The following is a 16542-nucleotide window of genomic DNA, read 5'->3' on the forward strand; positions in this document are numbered from 1 at the left end:
TGTGGTTCTGGTGTTGGCTCTGCCTCTAATTACCTGTGTGGTCATCGGCATGGACCTCGCTGCTGTGGGCCCCAGTGTCCTTAGTAAGATGAAGAAGCCGTAAATGAAGCAGCTCACGTTTGTTGAGCAGTGTGCAATCTCAGGTACCTTGCTGGGCACAGGACTTTGAAGATTTTATTTAATTCTCCTAGTAGCTCTGTGAGTTACAAGGGTCAGGAAATGATGGCCCACAGGCCAAATATGGCCCCTGTCTTTATTTGTTAACAAAAAAAAGTTTTGTTGGAACACAGCCACGCCTGTCTGTTTGTTTGTTGCCTGTGGCTGCTTTTGCACTGGGGTGGCAGAGTTGAACAGCTGCCCCACAAAGCCTAAAATATTTACTGTCTTGGCCGTTAGAGGAAAAGTATGCTGAGCCCTGATGTTCAGCAAGAAGGTGCTTTGCTGATCCCCAAGTTAGAATGCCCCTATTTTATAGGTAAAGGCTCAGAAAAGTTAAAATCACGTGACGACTCACTGACCCCAGACACACTGACTCTGAAGGTCACGCTCCCGTCATCCCCTGAGGAAGGCCCTGAGGCTGACCTTCCTTTGATCTGTAGATGTTACTAGCACATCTTGTTGGCTTGGCTTAACGGTAATCTCTTTGCTGCATTCAGGAGGCTTCTCAACTCGTCCATTCGTGAGAAGTGTCCAGCGCCAGAGCTTGTCATCCAGACCGTCTGTCACCAGCCCCTTGGCCGTCAATGAGAACTGCATCCGGCCTTCCTGGTCCCTGTCTGCCAAGCTGCAAATGCGCTCCAGTTCCCCTTCCCGCTTCTCAGGGGACTCTCCGATCCACACCTCTGCGTCCACCCTGGAGAAGATCGGGGAGGCCGTGGATGACAAGGTCTCCATCTCTTGCTTCGGTAGCTTGAGGAACCTGTCCAGCAGCCACCAGGACTCAAGCGACAGTCACAGTCGGCGGGAGCACAAGGCTGTGGGTCGGGCCCCTCTGGCCGTCATGGAAGGCGTGTTCAGAGACGAGTCGGACACCCGCAAGTTGAACCGCAGCGTGGCGGACATGCAGAGCAGCAGCTCAGCACACGGGGAGCACTTGCCCCCCGTCTCTGATCCATTTGATAACAATAACCAGATTGCGTATGTGGATCAGAGCGATTCTGTAGACAGCTCTCCAGTCAAAGAGGTGAAATCCCCAAGCCTCCCAGGCTCCCTTGCAAAGAAACCAGAGAGCACAACCAAGAGATCCCCCAGCGCCAGAGGCGCTTCTGAGCCAGATAGAGGCTTGCGGAAGGGGAGACCAGCCTTGGCCAGCCAGGAGTCCTCGCTTTCCAGTACGTCCCCTTCTTCTCCCGTTCCTGTGAAAGTGTCCGTAAAGCCCTCCCGCTCCCGAAGCAAAGCTGATTCTTCCTCCAGGGCCAGCGGACGACATTCCTCCCCTGCTCCTGCCCCAAAAAAGGAGTCCTCCCCCAAGTCCCACGAGTCCGTGTCGTCACCTTCGCTCCAGAAGCAGAGGTCGGCTTCTTCCCTCGCTTACACTGCTTCCTCCACGTCTGTCAAGAAAGCCACAGGCCCCACCCCGAGGGGCCCCTTCCCTCCTGGGAAGAGCAGGACTTCAGACAGGAGCTTAAGCCGAGAGGGTTCCAGACACAGCCTGGTTTCCGACAGGGCCAGCGTCGCCTCCAGCTCCAAACCCAACTCCCCACGCGTGAGCCAGGCCAGGGCCGGGGACAGCCGGGTGGATGGCAAGCATGTGCGGAGCTCCTCCATGGCCAGCCTGCGCTCCCCCAGCATGAGCATGAAGGCCGGTCTGAAGAGGGACAGCAAGTCCGAGGACAAGGGGCTGTCCTTCTTCAAGTCGGCCTTGAGACAGAAGGAGACCCGACGGTCGACAGATCTGGGCAAGACCGCCTTGCTGTCCAAGAAGTCGGGCGGGGGCTCCGTCAAGTCGGTCTGTAAGAGCGCGGTGGATGACAAGGCAGAGAAAGGCTCCCAGGCGCCATGCTCCCAGCAGCCAAATGCCAGTGCGGTTGGGAAAGAGCCACTTGGCTCCAAGGACCCCGCTTCTGCTAAACATTCCCTGCTGTCCGCTCGCAAGTCCAAGACTTCCCAGCTTGATTCTGCAACGCCCTCGTCTCCTGGGTGCAGGCAGTCTGCTGAGAAATCCTCCAAAAAGTTACCTTCTAGCATGCAAACCTCTGCACGGCCTTCTCAGAAACCTCAGTGATACTTCTGCAGTCCAAGTGTTTTATCTGTAAAGATGTTAATTTATTTAGAACCCCTTCCCTCCCACCAAAGCCCTTTATGCTTCTGTTTTGTAATTTTTGGGGGGTCACGTGCCTGCCGTGTGTGTGTGTGTGTGTGTGTGTGTGTGTGGTGTGTGCGCGCATATGTTTGTATGTGGAGAATTCAATTGCAAATTGTTAAAAGCGTCGCCTTATTCTGCCATTGAACCAAATAACAGCCATAGGCAAAGCATTGACACCAAGCTAACTGAAATAATTATAGATGATACCCTGGACGGTCCCTTTAGCAACTGTACATATTTCTTTGTAGAGAACTCTTAACGACTTTCACTGGACACTAGGGATTTGAAACCTGTGAAACCAGTTAAGCTATCACTAGTGTGCTCTGTAGAAGGATGAATTACTTGACTTGGGTTTCATCTGAGCGGAATTTGTCATCAACTGTGGATTGTCACGTGGCACCAGGAACTCTTATAAACTGTGACACTAACAGTGAAATAAACCGAGGGAAAAACTCTGCACTTTGGCCCCATCTTACCAGTCTGTGTCAAGGGCAATATTTTAACACTAATGTTTCTCAGGTATATACTCAGCTAGTGTAGGACGGTTGCACATCCGTGAAAGGATCAAAGAAGAAGGTGGCCTGTGGGTTGCTGTCGTTTCTCCTACTGCCACAGAGAGACGTTTTTAGAGGTAGAAATGAAGTCTTTCACCGCCTTCCTGTCTGCAAAGACGTGCGTTGCCATAAGCTGTCTTGACCCATGGGATGTGTTCTAAGAGATGGCAAGTCGGATAGCCAGAAAGCCAGTCACTAGTAGTTAATTTTTTTTTTTCCCTTGTAAATTTGCTCACTAAGGTCACTGGGGTTTTGAAATGGACTAGAGAAAATTCCTGGAAAAAAAGAAATTCTAGACTGGATGCATAAATCTGTGCCATTTCCTTCTCTGGTGTTCCTTTTTTTTCTGTGTTAGAAATGGAAAGCTCCATGCCGCCCCAAGTACACGCACCCGTGTTTCCTCGTCTTGTGACTTGGAGAGGAAGGAAGTTGCCTGATGCCAGCAGCCAGTGATGGTGTTTTCGAGCGATGTTTGACAGCGTCATGTGTACACTGTGGTCCTGCCCGTCAGGCTTTGTTGTGATCGGTTTTCAGGAATGCATTTATTTCTTCTTTGTGCTGAAGATTTTAATCCCTTACCCAGAAACTCGATGGAGCTGTTTCATCTGGCATTGTCAGCGAAAATTGCGTTTCTTGTGTAGAGAAAAAGGGAACCTCAAGAAATTCACAGATAAGCAAGATGTGTATGTAGATTATTTCAAGCTTTTAGGAGGTGTTCTGGGATTTTTAGCTTTTTTTTTTTTTTCTTCCATTTTTTTAAAAACGTTGGAGAGAGTCATGGTTCTGATTCTCTTTGAATAGCATTTGTCACTTTGCTGTGAAATATAGCATGCTAAGTTTATATGCTTTTACATATTAACTTTTTTAAGTCATAGACTCTTCAGGTTCTTCCTGAACACCTTGTACACAGATCCATTTATGTCATCTCCCTTTTCAGTATTGCTGTGTGTGAAGTAACTAGAACGTACATTACATTCATAGCTATGAAATCTGCACTGCCCTGTTTTTCTTTTTTTCCCCTTTCTTTTCTGGAATACCTCTAGGGAAATGCTTCTAATAGGTTACTTTATTTTGCTGCTAATTTGAGCACTAGCAGGTTAACTTGCAAGTCTGGAGGCCATGTGTGTTGAGGGTCAGCTGGAATTTAGACCCCTGTGACATTTAAGACAACACCTCTGGCCTTGTGAGAGCTGTGCTAGTGCTCCGTGAAATCCACTTACTCTGAACCTTTTGTTTTTGATCCTGACTTCACCACTCTGCCGGGAGTCCTGTCTCACCGTGCCCATCTGGCTCCCCAGAGCAGCCTCACTGTCCCCTGCTGGGCTGTGACTGCCTTCCATCTTGATCTTGTTGCTCTGAGCAGCACATTGACAGCTCCATCAGTATTTTGCCACCGTGAGTTTTCTTGTATCACTTTGATTTCCTAAAAAGATTGCACCACATGTGGGGTTGTCAATATCTGGAATTGAGTGTTTGTCTAATTTGAACCTCTCATCTTTCTTTAATAGGTAAATCTCATTTGAAATCTTTTATTTGAAGCTCTGAAACAGTCTTAGAATCATAGTTGGACTACTCAGTGTTTTAATAACACTTTTTTGGGGGGTGGGATATAAACAGTTAAGCATCAATAGAAAGTGATTTAATTTTCCCAGTGGTAAATATTTTTATTCCGGAGTTCTCCAAGAATGGATTTTCTGTTGTGTTTAGTGTCTTTATAATAAAAAAAAAATCCAAATCTATGAAATCTATTAAAGTTCCATGGGATCTAGAAATAAACTTTGCATATCTATAAACTGTATGTCTATGGAGTTTAGTTCCTGTTTCAGATTTTAATGGTAAAAAAATCAGGAAATATGGCAGTGTCTAGGCATCTTGGTAAGCAATGAAAATTTCATCGTTAGTTATTAGGTTGCAACCTTTAAGCCACAGAAAAAGGATATTTTGCCCAAAAGTTTGGAGATGTTCTTTGTGGTGTGAAGTATCTTATAGAAAAATTACACTTGTTTCAGTTCAGTTCTTTGGTGGAGTTAGGGACTTGTTGTTCTGTTTGCTCTCTTCTCAGTGATGTTTGGCACAATGAGCTTATATGTGTTTTGGGGTTAAAAACCATCTGTTGCAGATGGTAGACCTGGGTTCCTAGTTGACAACCAGGTGGGCCTGATTAGAGCAGTCATATTTCCTGATAGGCACAAAATAATCACCAACAGTAGCGTTGCATCTGTAATGTTTGTTTGCTTTTTAAAACCTTTATTCTTGATTTCTTTTCCCGTGAACATCGAGTGCACTGAGTCTTCATCATTCCTTCCAACAGCCCGGCACCTTGCCTTTGTAACCCCTAATGTAATGTGGAAGCACAAAGAAACTTTAAGCTCGTGGCACCTCAAGACCATCTCCCACCTTTTTTGTGCATTTTCTCATCCTAAAAGCAGCCTAACTGAAAGTAAGTAATGCTCCACTGGACCAATAGAAGTGGGTGTGGGAGTGTTTGTGGTATAGCAAAATGCTGTTATTGTCTGTGAGGCTACCCTGACCTCTTCTGTAATCCTTCTTTCATCATTCATTCTGCAAACATTCATTGAGGGTCTGCTTTGCTTGTAAAGGCAAGTTGAGAGCTTCGGGAGTTCGCTGTAGCTGAGGAGCCCTGGGAGCACAGCTGATGAACCCGGGGTGCCAGTGACGTCCTAGACGGGGCGACAGTCCTCCCAAGCAGAAAGATCAAGTGGAGCCTGGTGATCGGCCAAGGCTTGTGGGCCTCTTGAACAAGTCTGTTCTGTTCTGGAAACCAAAAGTGCCCTTCTTCATCTTTGGAGACATTTTACTGTCACATCCTCTGTTTCAGACTGTGCTGTCTCTACTAAGAGGTTGGAAATCCGATCTGAAGTCACTATTCATTAGAATCTGGTCATCTGCATTTGTGTGAGGTGGATGTGGGGATTTCTGTGGGTGGGTGGGGAGAAAAATGGTCATCCCTCTAAAATAACCTATCATGAAGAAAACAGGACAGAATGTAAAGGAAACAGAAGTGACAGCCTTTACGAAAAAAGGAACAGAAGAGCTGTGAACAAAGCTCATTTATTTCAAATAAACATGTTTTTAAAAGTAGATTGACATCCGACGTTAAATTTCGTTCTCACAAATTGCTGAGCAGCTGGAGATACTGTTTCCCTGTGTAGGTTATAATAATTATTGGATGCAAAGGTTATTAGTGTTTCCGGGTTGGATTTTTGAGATAGTATGCAAATCACAAGCACAGTTTCAATAAAACACGTATTCTATGAGGCGCACTGAACTTTGTATTACTTGGAATTGAGAAGAGCAAAAGTTACTGACAAACCAGTGCCTATATCATAAACATAAACACAAAAAATAGCTGTTACTGTGCAGGCTGTCTGTCTTCAATTTCTTAAAGGGTAATGTTATTGCTAACTCCATATTTTGGGGGGGGGGAAATCCCATGCTTTTATTTAAATGAACAATCAGTGCATACTGCCTTTTGATCAACTTTCAAAGTGTTTTTGCATCTGCATTTTGAGCATGACCAATCATTTTTTTCCCCAAGTAATTTTGCATGGCCTCCATCTAACCCAGAAAGCATGCTCTTACTACCTATGCAAGCAACTAAGAAAAAATACAGACTACTTACACTCAATGTAAGTTTGGAAAAAAAAAGACATCTCTTAGATTATGGAGCTCTATTTTTGAATTTGTAATTCTATAATCAGTATTGAAAAGCATGAATGTGATTTTTTGTTTTGCTCTGCATGTGTTTCTCTTTGCCTTTTTTTTTTTTTAATCATTGGCAAGATTGTGTGTAAAATAAGTATTTTGCAAATAGGAGTGAAAATGGGTGTGTTGAACACACAGTGGTTTCTATACTGTATTTAGCCAGAAGACTTTCCTAAAGTATTTTGTTCTAAAAATAACCTGCCATTTTCTATAGATCTTAATTTTTTATATCTTCTAGGGTTCTATCGTGGTCACAAGGGAAGACTGTGACTGCTAACAGTGCTAACAATTTTCAGACACTTTTATAGAGACTTAGAGCTGTTCTGGAAAGCTTTAGCACTTCCCCACCACTGGTCACAATGAGACTGAGCTGTGAGGTGTACAGTAGCATCCACAGTGGGTTAGGTTCTCGAGCTGCTCACAGTCTAAGACTGGTGTTTCCCAGTTGAGGGAGAAGGGAGATCCAGACTTGGGGGGCTTTTTTCAGATCTCACGTACTCTCCCGGATTCCATCAAGCCTCTTGTGAAGATCTTGTCTGAGGTTTGGATACCCAGCGCTCACTAGAATCGTCTGGGGAACTTTTAAAAATGCCTCAGTCCCACTCCTCAGCTTTTGATCTAATTAGTGTAGCGGCAGGTCCCAGGAACTACCATCAATATATTTAAAGCTCTGAAGTGTTTCTAACTTGCAGAATTGAGAAGCACTGTGATACACCTTCCCTTTGCTGAGAACTATGGCGAGAATCACTGCCGTGTCAAGTACTCACAAATGACTCAGAGTCCTCTGTTGCTTTGGAGAGACAAGGGAAAAAAAAGTGTTACTGATCAACCTCCTGTTTGAAATAAGGGGGGGTGCCTTTCTGATGTGAGGAACTCGGAGCATTGTGTGCCTCAACCCTTGCCCGTCTGGTGGGAGCCAGGGGTCTTTAGTTCGCTGGAGCAGTTGGTGTCCTGTGGGGCTCGCCGCCTTCCCACAGCCTCTGCCGGAGGCCACAGCAGGACCAGACCTTGGCAGGTAGCAGGGCGGTCACTCTGAGTTAGAAAATGCTAAAGTAAAACCTCCAGTGGCTTTGAAAAACCTGTCCCTGATTCTGATAGACCATGGTCACCTTGTAATAGTTACAGTAGCAAACCCTAGGCTGCTGCCCAATTTCCTATTTAGGAATATTTAGCTCACTCTCTTACTATCCAGAATGTAGTTTCAGGAATTTTTTTTTTTTTTAGTTTAAAAATGAATGTGAAGCATTTTATTTGGATTTTTTTTGGGGGGTGTGGGTAACCCTCAGTATTTTTTTCATGTAACTAAAAAAATGAATATTCATCCAAAAATTTGGCAGTACGTGTTCCCTATGGAGGCGAATGAAATTTAGTTTTAATCTGTGGTGAGCTGAATGCACTACGAATATATTCAAAATAAGCTGCTGTGCTTCTCAGGTGGTTTCTTCCTGTTAAGCATGATGCTGCCTACAGAAAAACACAATTTACCGGCGTTTTTCAACACTTCAAGGAATAAGTTAGAAGTAAAAACCCAAGTTGGAAATGCTCCTTTAGAAAGGCTGCCCTGAGCAATGATACCTGTTGTAATGGTGAAAATGCAATATGAAATCCCCTAGGTGCTATTCTAAATGGCGAGGTGTCATTATACCAAATGGGGAGGCGTTACCGTGTTTCTGGAGCTGAAGTTCTCTTTGTAGGCCTTTCGAATATGCATTTATGTTCCCTTTGGTTTTGCTCACCAGCTGTGCCTCTCACCACTGGTTAAAATTGAATTCAAGCCCCATTACAAAAGTAGTTTCTTGATTGAACTCTTAAGTTTCTACAGTGGAATTTCTATAGTTGTCTTAAAAGCTGCATGTCATATCACTGTATAACAAAATGCTTTGGTGGTGGTCATGCACCATTCATAGTGACTGGTGTATAATTTTCTTAGTTGTACAGTAATATGGAAGGCAGGATGTCTTTCCTTGAGGCTGGAAACAAAGTGTATCATACATTTTAAATTATTTTAGAACAAGTGCATGAGATGTGTCACTGACTTCTGTTATTTATTTGTATGTTTTATTATTCAAAGTGTATGCACTTTTAAGAAGCAAAATTTATATTTTTATGTTTAAAATGTTTTATTTCTGGAACAGCAGTTGATTATATAGTATACAGTTGGAATTTAAGAGAAAAGTGGAAAAATGTAATAAAATATAATAAATTTATTACATGATGCCCTCTTCAAGCCATATTCCTCTTTCTACCCTTGCCAACCTCCATCATTTTGGTGTTAACTAACTTTGGAAATTAAACAGGTGCTTCTACTACACTGATGTATACAAAATGCTTTAAAATTGTAGTATTAAGTGAAAACAAGTTACAGAAGGATACATACATTTTGTAAGTAACATTTTAAAGCAAAAAAAGAAATCACATCCATCCATGCTTGTTTAATTTTCATAACCAAGAATAAATGCAGCCATTTTCTTCAAGAGGCAGTTTTTCCTGAGCCATGGAAGTAGACAAAAACTCCCCATTTTAATTCAGTTCCAGTGGGCTTTCAAACTTTTGTATTATTTCTCTCTTCTACCAAGATTTCATGATGGGAGGCAACAGGGTATAAAAGGAACCATCTTTTCTGGACCCTCTTTGCCCTTGATATCTTCATTTTCAGCCATCCTGTTGTGATAAAAATGTCCAGGTGGCAAAGATTTTGCCACCTCTCAGGATGACTGACTCCCTATTGAGGATGTCACATCACTTAGGACCACTTGGGGGCACTATAGATCACCATTATCAAACCATCCTTTGAGTTCTTAGCCTATGTGGGAATGCTTATTCGATATGAGTTGAGGAGCATTGTAAGTGGACAGGGGTTTCAGTTTAGAAAAGTACCACCAGCCATCATTTTTCCTGAGAATCGTTGGATACAGATCAAAGGGCAGATGTTATTTTCCTATGGCACAGCATTATGGTTTAGGGTTAGGGCGGGGAGGCTGCTCCTAACCAAGGATGAGTGAACCGTAAAACCTAAAGTACAGCACCATAAGCCTGATTTTAACTGGCAAGATTGCACTTTGGGTTGTATGAGCGAATGTAACCATGTAGTACACTGATCATATAAGAGGCGTCTTTTTGTCTGAAAATGTTCTATGGTAAAATACATAGATACCGTAGTCATTTTAATAATAAGGCGAGTATTGAAAGATCACTGTCTCCTTAGAATTTGGAAGGTGATTTTCAAATATTTGAATGATCAGTGTCTCCCCACACATGTTTCCCTTCTGTGTCGGTCTTCCTGGAAGAAGCAAAGGCCTGATAAATCCCCTCGCCCTGGCCCACGTGTTCCTGTGGGTCCCGTGACTGACTCCAGGTCACTGTCACTCTCCCAGGGTGTGGCTTGAAGCCACCCTCCACCTTTCAACCCCCAGGATGCTCTTTCTCCTTCCTTGGCACCTCCTGAACTCTCCCCGGTGGACGTCTTGGATTTTATTTTCGTGGCTCTGTTCTCTGTCTGAGATGGGTCATCTGGTAGGTGTGCCCTCTTTGGGTGGGTTGGGTCTTCCTCATTTAGAACCCTCTGGAGCTCAGTCCTGACTTGGTCTGGCCTCAGCCTTGTTTCTTACCCCCTCCCCACATTTCCACACAGAAGACCAGAGCTCTCTTCTCCCAGACAGGTTTTTGCCTGATGCTGCATAACCCATTAGCTTGGTACCCCATTTCTTAGCATGTGCAGGAGGCTGACATTAATTTCACTTGCTCTTTGTATTTATAACAGCTCAGTTTTTCTTTAAGAAAGTGGGAAGACAGTGTGAGTGAAACCAGTGTTGCGGTCAGAATTGGGCTTCCCTGCTGCTGGAAGGCTCCCCTGTAGCTTTCTTTGGTTTAGGAAGATTTCACAGGCCCACAGTGTACAGATCCAGTTCCTAGGACACAGGGGCATCATGTCTGAGTCCTCATCTCTCCAGAGAGCAGGGAAGGGAAGGCACGGGGTGGGTGATGATGCCATGTGGTCAGTGCCAGCCTCAGGGTTCCAAATCCATAAAAGGGTGTGTTGGGGGAAGTGCCCCTTTAATTGTCTGATTCAAAATTAAAGTCCAAGCTTCCCTGGTGGCTCAGATGGTAAAGAGTCTGCCTGCAACAGGGAAGACCTAGGTTCGAGTCCTGGTTCGGGAAGATCCCCTGGAGAAGGAAACAGCAAACCACTCCAGTATTCTTGCCTGGAAAATCCCATGAATGAAGGAGCCTGGCAGTCTACAGCCCATGGGGTCCCAAAGGGTTGGACACGACTGAGTGACTTCACTTTCACTTTTCTTTGTTTAGCAACGCCTTCTGTCTGTCTGGAGATAGGACCATTCTCCGAGGAACTCGCTGTCTGGTCGGGGTCAGGTTGGTGGATAGATAATGAAGATTTCAGCATGTGCTTTCTGCTTTTCCTCCCTCAAGGCACCTCCACATTCCCACCCCATCTCCAGCCACTTCCTGCTGTTGTGCTCAGAAGCCTTTTCTCTAGGTGTCCCACAGCTCACTCCTTTACCTCCTCATGTCTTTGATCAGATGTCAGCTTCTCAGCTAGGCCTGCCCTGGCCACCTTTTAAGACACTGCAGCCAGCTTCACATTCTCTCCCTCCTCCCTACTTTGTTTGCTTCATGTCACTTAGTACCAACAGCCACTATCTGTACAGTATATATGCGACATACAGTCGTGTGTATGTGCCAGGTCGCTCCAGTCGTGTCCAACCCCATGGCCCTACGGACTATAGCCCACCAGACTCCTCTGTCCACGTGGACTCTCCAGGCAAGAATACTGGAGTGGGTTGCCATGCCCTCCTCCAGGGGGTCATCCCCACCCAAGCATCAAACCTGCATCTCCTGCATTGGCAGGCGGGTTCTTTACCATTAGAGCTATGTGTGGGATACAGTGTGTACACCTAAAATGGTTTGTGTGCTCACAAGAGGGCAGGGCTGTTTGTTCTGTTCTTTTCCCACCACCTAGGAGAGTGCCAGGAGAAGGCAATGGCAAGCCACTCCAGTACTCTTGCCTAGAAAATCCCATGGACAGAGGAGCCTGGTAGGCTGCAGTCCATGGGGTCGCTACAAGTCAGACATGACTGAGCGACTTCACTTTCGCTTTCACACATCGGAGAAGGAAATGGCAACCCACTCCAGTGTTCTTGCCTGGAGAATTCCAGGGACGGGGGAGCCTGGTGGGCTTCCGTCTATGGGTCACACAGAGTCGGACACGACTGAATTGACTTAGCAGCAGCAGGAGAGTGCCAGGGACAAGTAAGTAACTACTAAGTAGTTAGTAAATATTTACCAACTGGATGAGTGGATTTGCCTGGGTAATCCACTTGGCCTTTCTGCATTTGGCTTTCTATATAGAAGATAGAGTGATGGTACTTCATGGAGTTAAGCATTCAGCATGGGGCGTGGCACAGAGAAAGGGCTCGGGGATGGGGAGGAGGGGCTGACCCTGAACTTCATGGGACCTCTACAGAGGAGGGGGCATCAGAGCATAACTTGCACATCCCAGGCTGGGGAACCTGCTTGTGCTTTCTGGGAATCCCAGGAGTCCAGTCTTCCCGGAATGTAGGACAGGAAGGCAGGAAGCAGTAGATGGGGAGGGAGGTTGCCAGAGGGAGGTTGCCAGAGGCTTCATCTGGAAGGACCTTTTATGACCACGTACATTTGTCTTGAAGTAAATGAGAATCCAGGAAGAGATTTTAATTTGGAAGAGATGAGATCCAGTTTGTGACTTAGCACAGTCACCATGGCAACGATGTGGCACCAACAAGGCCTGGTTAGGAACTTGTTGCAGGAATCTGGGTAGAGTCCTGTGGAAGGGCTGACCTAAAACAGTGTTGGGTGAACAGAGAGGAGGTGGCGTGCTCAAGCCTCGGGGGCAGGCTGCTAGGTGTGAACCCTGGTACCATGACTTTCTAGCTGGACAATCTTGGGCAGCTCACTTCTCTGTGCATCAAATTCTTCACCTGTTAGCTGTGGCTAACAGTATCTATATGATGGTTGGGAGGTTTAATTGGCGTGCTTGGTTTATTTACATTTAATATAATCACTAATGTATTTAGTTTTACCCCATGTTTTGTATTTCTTTTTCTCTTCTTTCTTTTAGATCAGTCAACCATTTTTTAAATTCCAGTTTTCACCTCTTTTATTCATTATTTTGCTCTTCTTGGAGAAGGAAATGGCAACCCACTCCAGTATTCTTGCCCGGAGAATCCCAGGGATGGAGGAGCCTGTTGGGCTGCCGTCTATGGGGTCGCACAGAGTCGGACACGACTGACACGACTTAGCAGCAGCAGCAGTGGTTATTCTTGTGATATCAGTATGCATTCTTGACTTTTAAGAGTGTAAGAAAAACTAGTAATTTTTACCCCTTAGGGTTTTAGAACACCTTAACTTCCTTTTACCCTTTCTGCTATTTGTTGTGTATTCAGATTCAATGTGTATTTAGCATATATGTGCAGTCAGCGCTCCCCTCTGTGGGTTCTACACCGTGATTGGTTGAATCCACAGATAGGGGGACCTGTGAATATGGAGGACTGACAGTACTATGCCATCCTTGGACTTGAGCATCCTCGGATTTTGGTATTCATGAGGTGGGGGTGTAGGTCCTGGAACCAGTCTCCCGTGATACTGAGGGATGGTTGTATATATAACTTATACAACTAACATTACTATTATTTTATTTTTTCTACCCTGTTTTTGCATTTATTAATTTTTGGCTGTGCTGGGCCTGTGTTGCTTTTGGGTGCACTTTTCTCTAGCAGCGGGGAGCAGGGGCTCCTCTCTAGTTGCAGTGGGCAGGCTCAGTAGTTGCGGCACCCGGGCTCTAGAGCACAGGCTTAGTAGCTGTAGCTCACTGGCTCAGTTGCTCCTTGGCATGTGGGATCTTCCCAGACCAGGGATCGAACCTGTGCCCCTTGCATTGGCAGGCGGATTCTCATCCATTGTGCCACCAAGGAAGTCCTAACTGACACTATCATAATTGATATTAGAAGCCAGTATTCACTTAGGCTTACTAAGATATTTTCTGTCCATTGCTCTTCTTTCCTTCCTGCATTTCACTGTTCCTTCTGTGGTCAATTCCCTTCTTCCTGAAGAATTCCTTTCGTGTTTCTTTTTTAAGCCCATGCTAATGATGCGTTCTCTTAGTTTTTACGTGATTGGAAATGTCTTTATTTTGCCTTTGCTTTTGAAGGGTATTTTCAGTGGGGATAGAATTCTATGTTGAAAGTTATTTTCTTTCATTTTCATTCCATGGTCTTTTGCTTTTTATTATTTCTATAGATAGGTCAGTTCCTTTGAAGGTGTGTATTTATTTTCTAAATGCTTTGAAGATGCCTCTCTTTGTTTTTCTTCAGTTTCATCATGATGAGCCTGGTGTGGGGTTATTTTTTGGTTTGTTTCTATCCTGCACTTCATGAATCAGTCTTGGGAAAGTTTTCAGCCATTATCTCTTTAAGTATTGCTTCTGACCCATTTTTCCATCTGCTTCTAGGGCTCAGTAAATGGCATCACCATCCACTCCAGGTGATCACGTCCAGAAACCACGGATCCATCCTTGACTCTGCTTTTCCCCTCAGACCCTATCTTTACATCTAATCCATCTGCAAGCCCTGTCTAAGCCTTGTTGTTGTTTTCAGTTGCTGAGTTGTTTTTGACTCTTTGCAACCCCATGGACTGCAGCACGCCAGGCTTCCCTGTCCTTCACCATCTCCCAAAGTTTGCTCAGACTCATGTCCATTGAGTCAGTGATGCTGCCCAACCATCTCATCCTCGTCACCCCCTTCTCCTGTCCTCAGTCTTTTCTAGCATCAGGGTATTCTCCGACAAATTGGCTCTTTGCATCATGCAGCCAAAGTATTAGAACTTCAGCTTCAACATCATTCCTTCCAATGAATATTCAGGGTTGATTTCCTTTAGGATTGACTGGTTCGATCTCCTTGCTGTCCGAAGGACTCTGAAGAGTCTTCTCCAGCACCACAGTTCAAAAGCATCAATTCTTTGGTGCTCAGTCTTCTTTATTGGTCCAACTCTCACATCCGTACATGACTACTGGAAAACCCTTAGCTTTGACTATGCAGATCTTTGTTGGCAAAGTGATGTCTCTGCTTTTTAGTATGCTGTCTAGGTTGGCCATAGCTTTTCTTCCAAGGAGCAAGTGTCTTTTGATTTCATGGCTGCAGCCAACGTCTACAGTGATCCCACAATTATGTACTGAATCTGCCCACCTGTCCACTGATGACACGTGACTTCAGGTCACTATAGTCTCCTAACTGAGCTTCTGCATCAGCCTCTTAAATAAATCTGTCCACTTCTCCAGTCCTGTCTTATGTCACTCTCCTTCACTGCAGGCACAGAAGCCACCCGAATGTCTTGACCACACAGCCTTGGCACTGGCTGTTTCCTCTGCCAGGAATGCTCTTCCCTTGCATGTCCATATGGCAAGTCCTTTCTCATCCCAGATGGAGTCCCATATCCAGAGTCATTGTCAGCTGACTCTGCAGTCACTTTTTAAAATGAATATCTCTATATTCAATTCTTTAATTCTTTTCATTCTTTATTTCATTACCCTATTGTGTTTTCATAGCACATCCCAGTCTCCGATATTCTTACTTATATCTTCACTGGCACTAATTTATCACGAGTCTTCCCCACCAGAATGAAAGCTGAGTCTTTGTCTTTGCTGTGTTACTTATGTCATTTTGTATGTTTTCAGCTCTAAGGAACAAAGTGTACAACCAAATTAGACTGTGCTGCTGCTGCTAAGTCGCTTCAGTCGTGTCCGACTCTGTGCGGCCCCATAGACGGCAGCCCACCAGGCTCCCCTGTCCCTGGGATTCTCCAGGCAAGAACACTGGAGTGGGTTGCCATTTCCTTCTCCAAGGCATGGAAGTGAAAAGTGAAGTCGCTCAGTCGTGTCTGACTCTTAGCGACCCCATGGACTGAAGTCTACCAGGCTCCTCCATCCATGGGATTTTCCAGGCAAGAGTACTGGAGTGGGGTGCCACTGCCTTCTCCGTAGACTGTGCTAGTTCAGTGTTATATGCATGTATGCTGAGGTGCAGAGAGAGTAACTTACCTAACAATCACACCAGTCTAAACGGCACATCTTGGATACAGACCTAGGCCCACTACTTCAAAACTTGTCTTTTTTTTTTTCATTATTACTCCAATACTCTATACTATTATTAAATAAGGAAATTTAATAATCAACCTACACAGCTGCATTTAGTAATGCAGTTACTAGAAGAGGAATCCTTCTACACTGTATAAAGTCCTCTTGTGTGTGGAATCTCTGAGTAAATTTTTACTACAGCGAATTCCAGAAGTGGGGAAATTGCTACTTTTTGAAAACACAGTTTAGGAGAATGTCCTTGGCTTAATTTTTTGAAACTTAAAAATTAATTTTAGACTCATAGAAAAGTTGCAAAAATAGCTCAGAGGATTCCCATATGTTCCTCCCTGCTGCTGCTGCTGCTGCTGCTAAGTCACTCCAGTCGTGTCCGACTCTGTGTGACCCCATAGACGGAAGCCCACCAGGCTCCCCCATCCCTGGGATTCTCCAGGCAAGAACACTGGAGTGGGTTGCCATTTCCTTCTCCAATGTGTGAAAGTGGAAAGTGAAAAGTGAAAGTGAAGTCGCTCAGTCGTGTCCGACCCTTAGCGACCCCACAGACTGCAGCCCACCAGGCTCCTCCATCCATGGGATTTTCTAGGCAATAGTACTGGAGTGGCTTGCCATTGCCTTCTCCGATGTTCCTCCCTAGCTTCCCCTAATGTCAGCATACTGCGGAACCAAAATACTTATTAAAACTCAATATTGGTTTAATATTATCAACTAAACTACAGACTTTATCTGAATCTTACCAGTTTTTCCACTAATGTCTTTTTTCCCCTATTCCAGAAACCAATCCAAGACCCCATGTTATGTTAAAGCGACGTGTCTCC

General features: G+C 44.9%; 1 protein-coding gene across 4 annotated transcripts in view; it reads left to right on the plus strand.

Annotated features, from left to right (window-relative positions):
• The window catches only part of USP31 (ubiquitin specific peptidase 31), an 80885-nt gene extending 71989 nt beyond the window's left edge, over window positions 1-8896 (plus strand). The window contains exons 16-17 of one of the 4 annotated variants that reach the window (XR_008683708.2): window positions 657-5299; window positions 5460-8896. Coding sequence is in view for 1 of the 4 variants with exons in the window: in XM_055409665.2 (XP_055265640.2) it covers window positions 657-2224 (1568 nt within the window). In the remaining 3 variants the exon portion in view is untranslated. Of the gene's footprint in view, window positions 1-656 lie in introns of all 4 variants that reach the window. The other 3 variants (XR_008683709.2, XR_008683710.2, XM_055409665.2) reach the window with 3 other exon arrangements.
• Window positions 8897-16542: the final 7646 nt, after the last annotated feature.

This window comes from Moschus berezovskii, chromosome 27 (genome assembly GCF_049115385.1).
Source record: "Moschus berezovskii isolate FMDL1 chromosome 27, NW_MosBer_1.0, whole genome shotgun sequence".
NCBI classification, from domain to species: Eukaryota; Metazoa; Chordata; class Mammalia; order Artiodactyla; family Moschidae; genus Moschus; species Moschus berezovskii.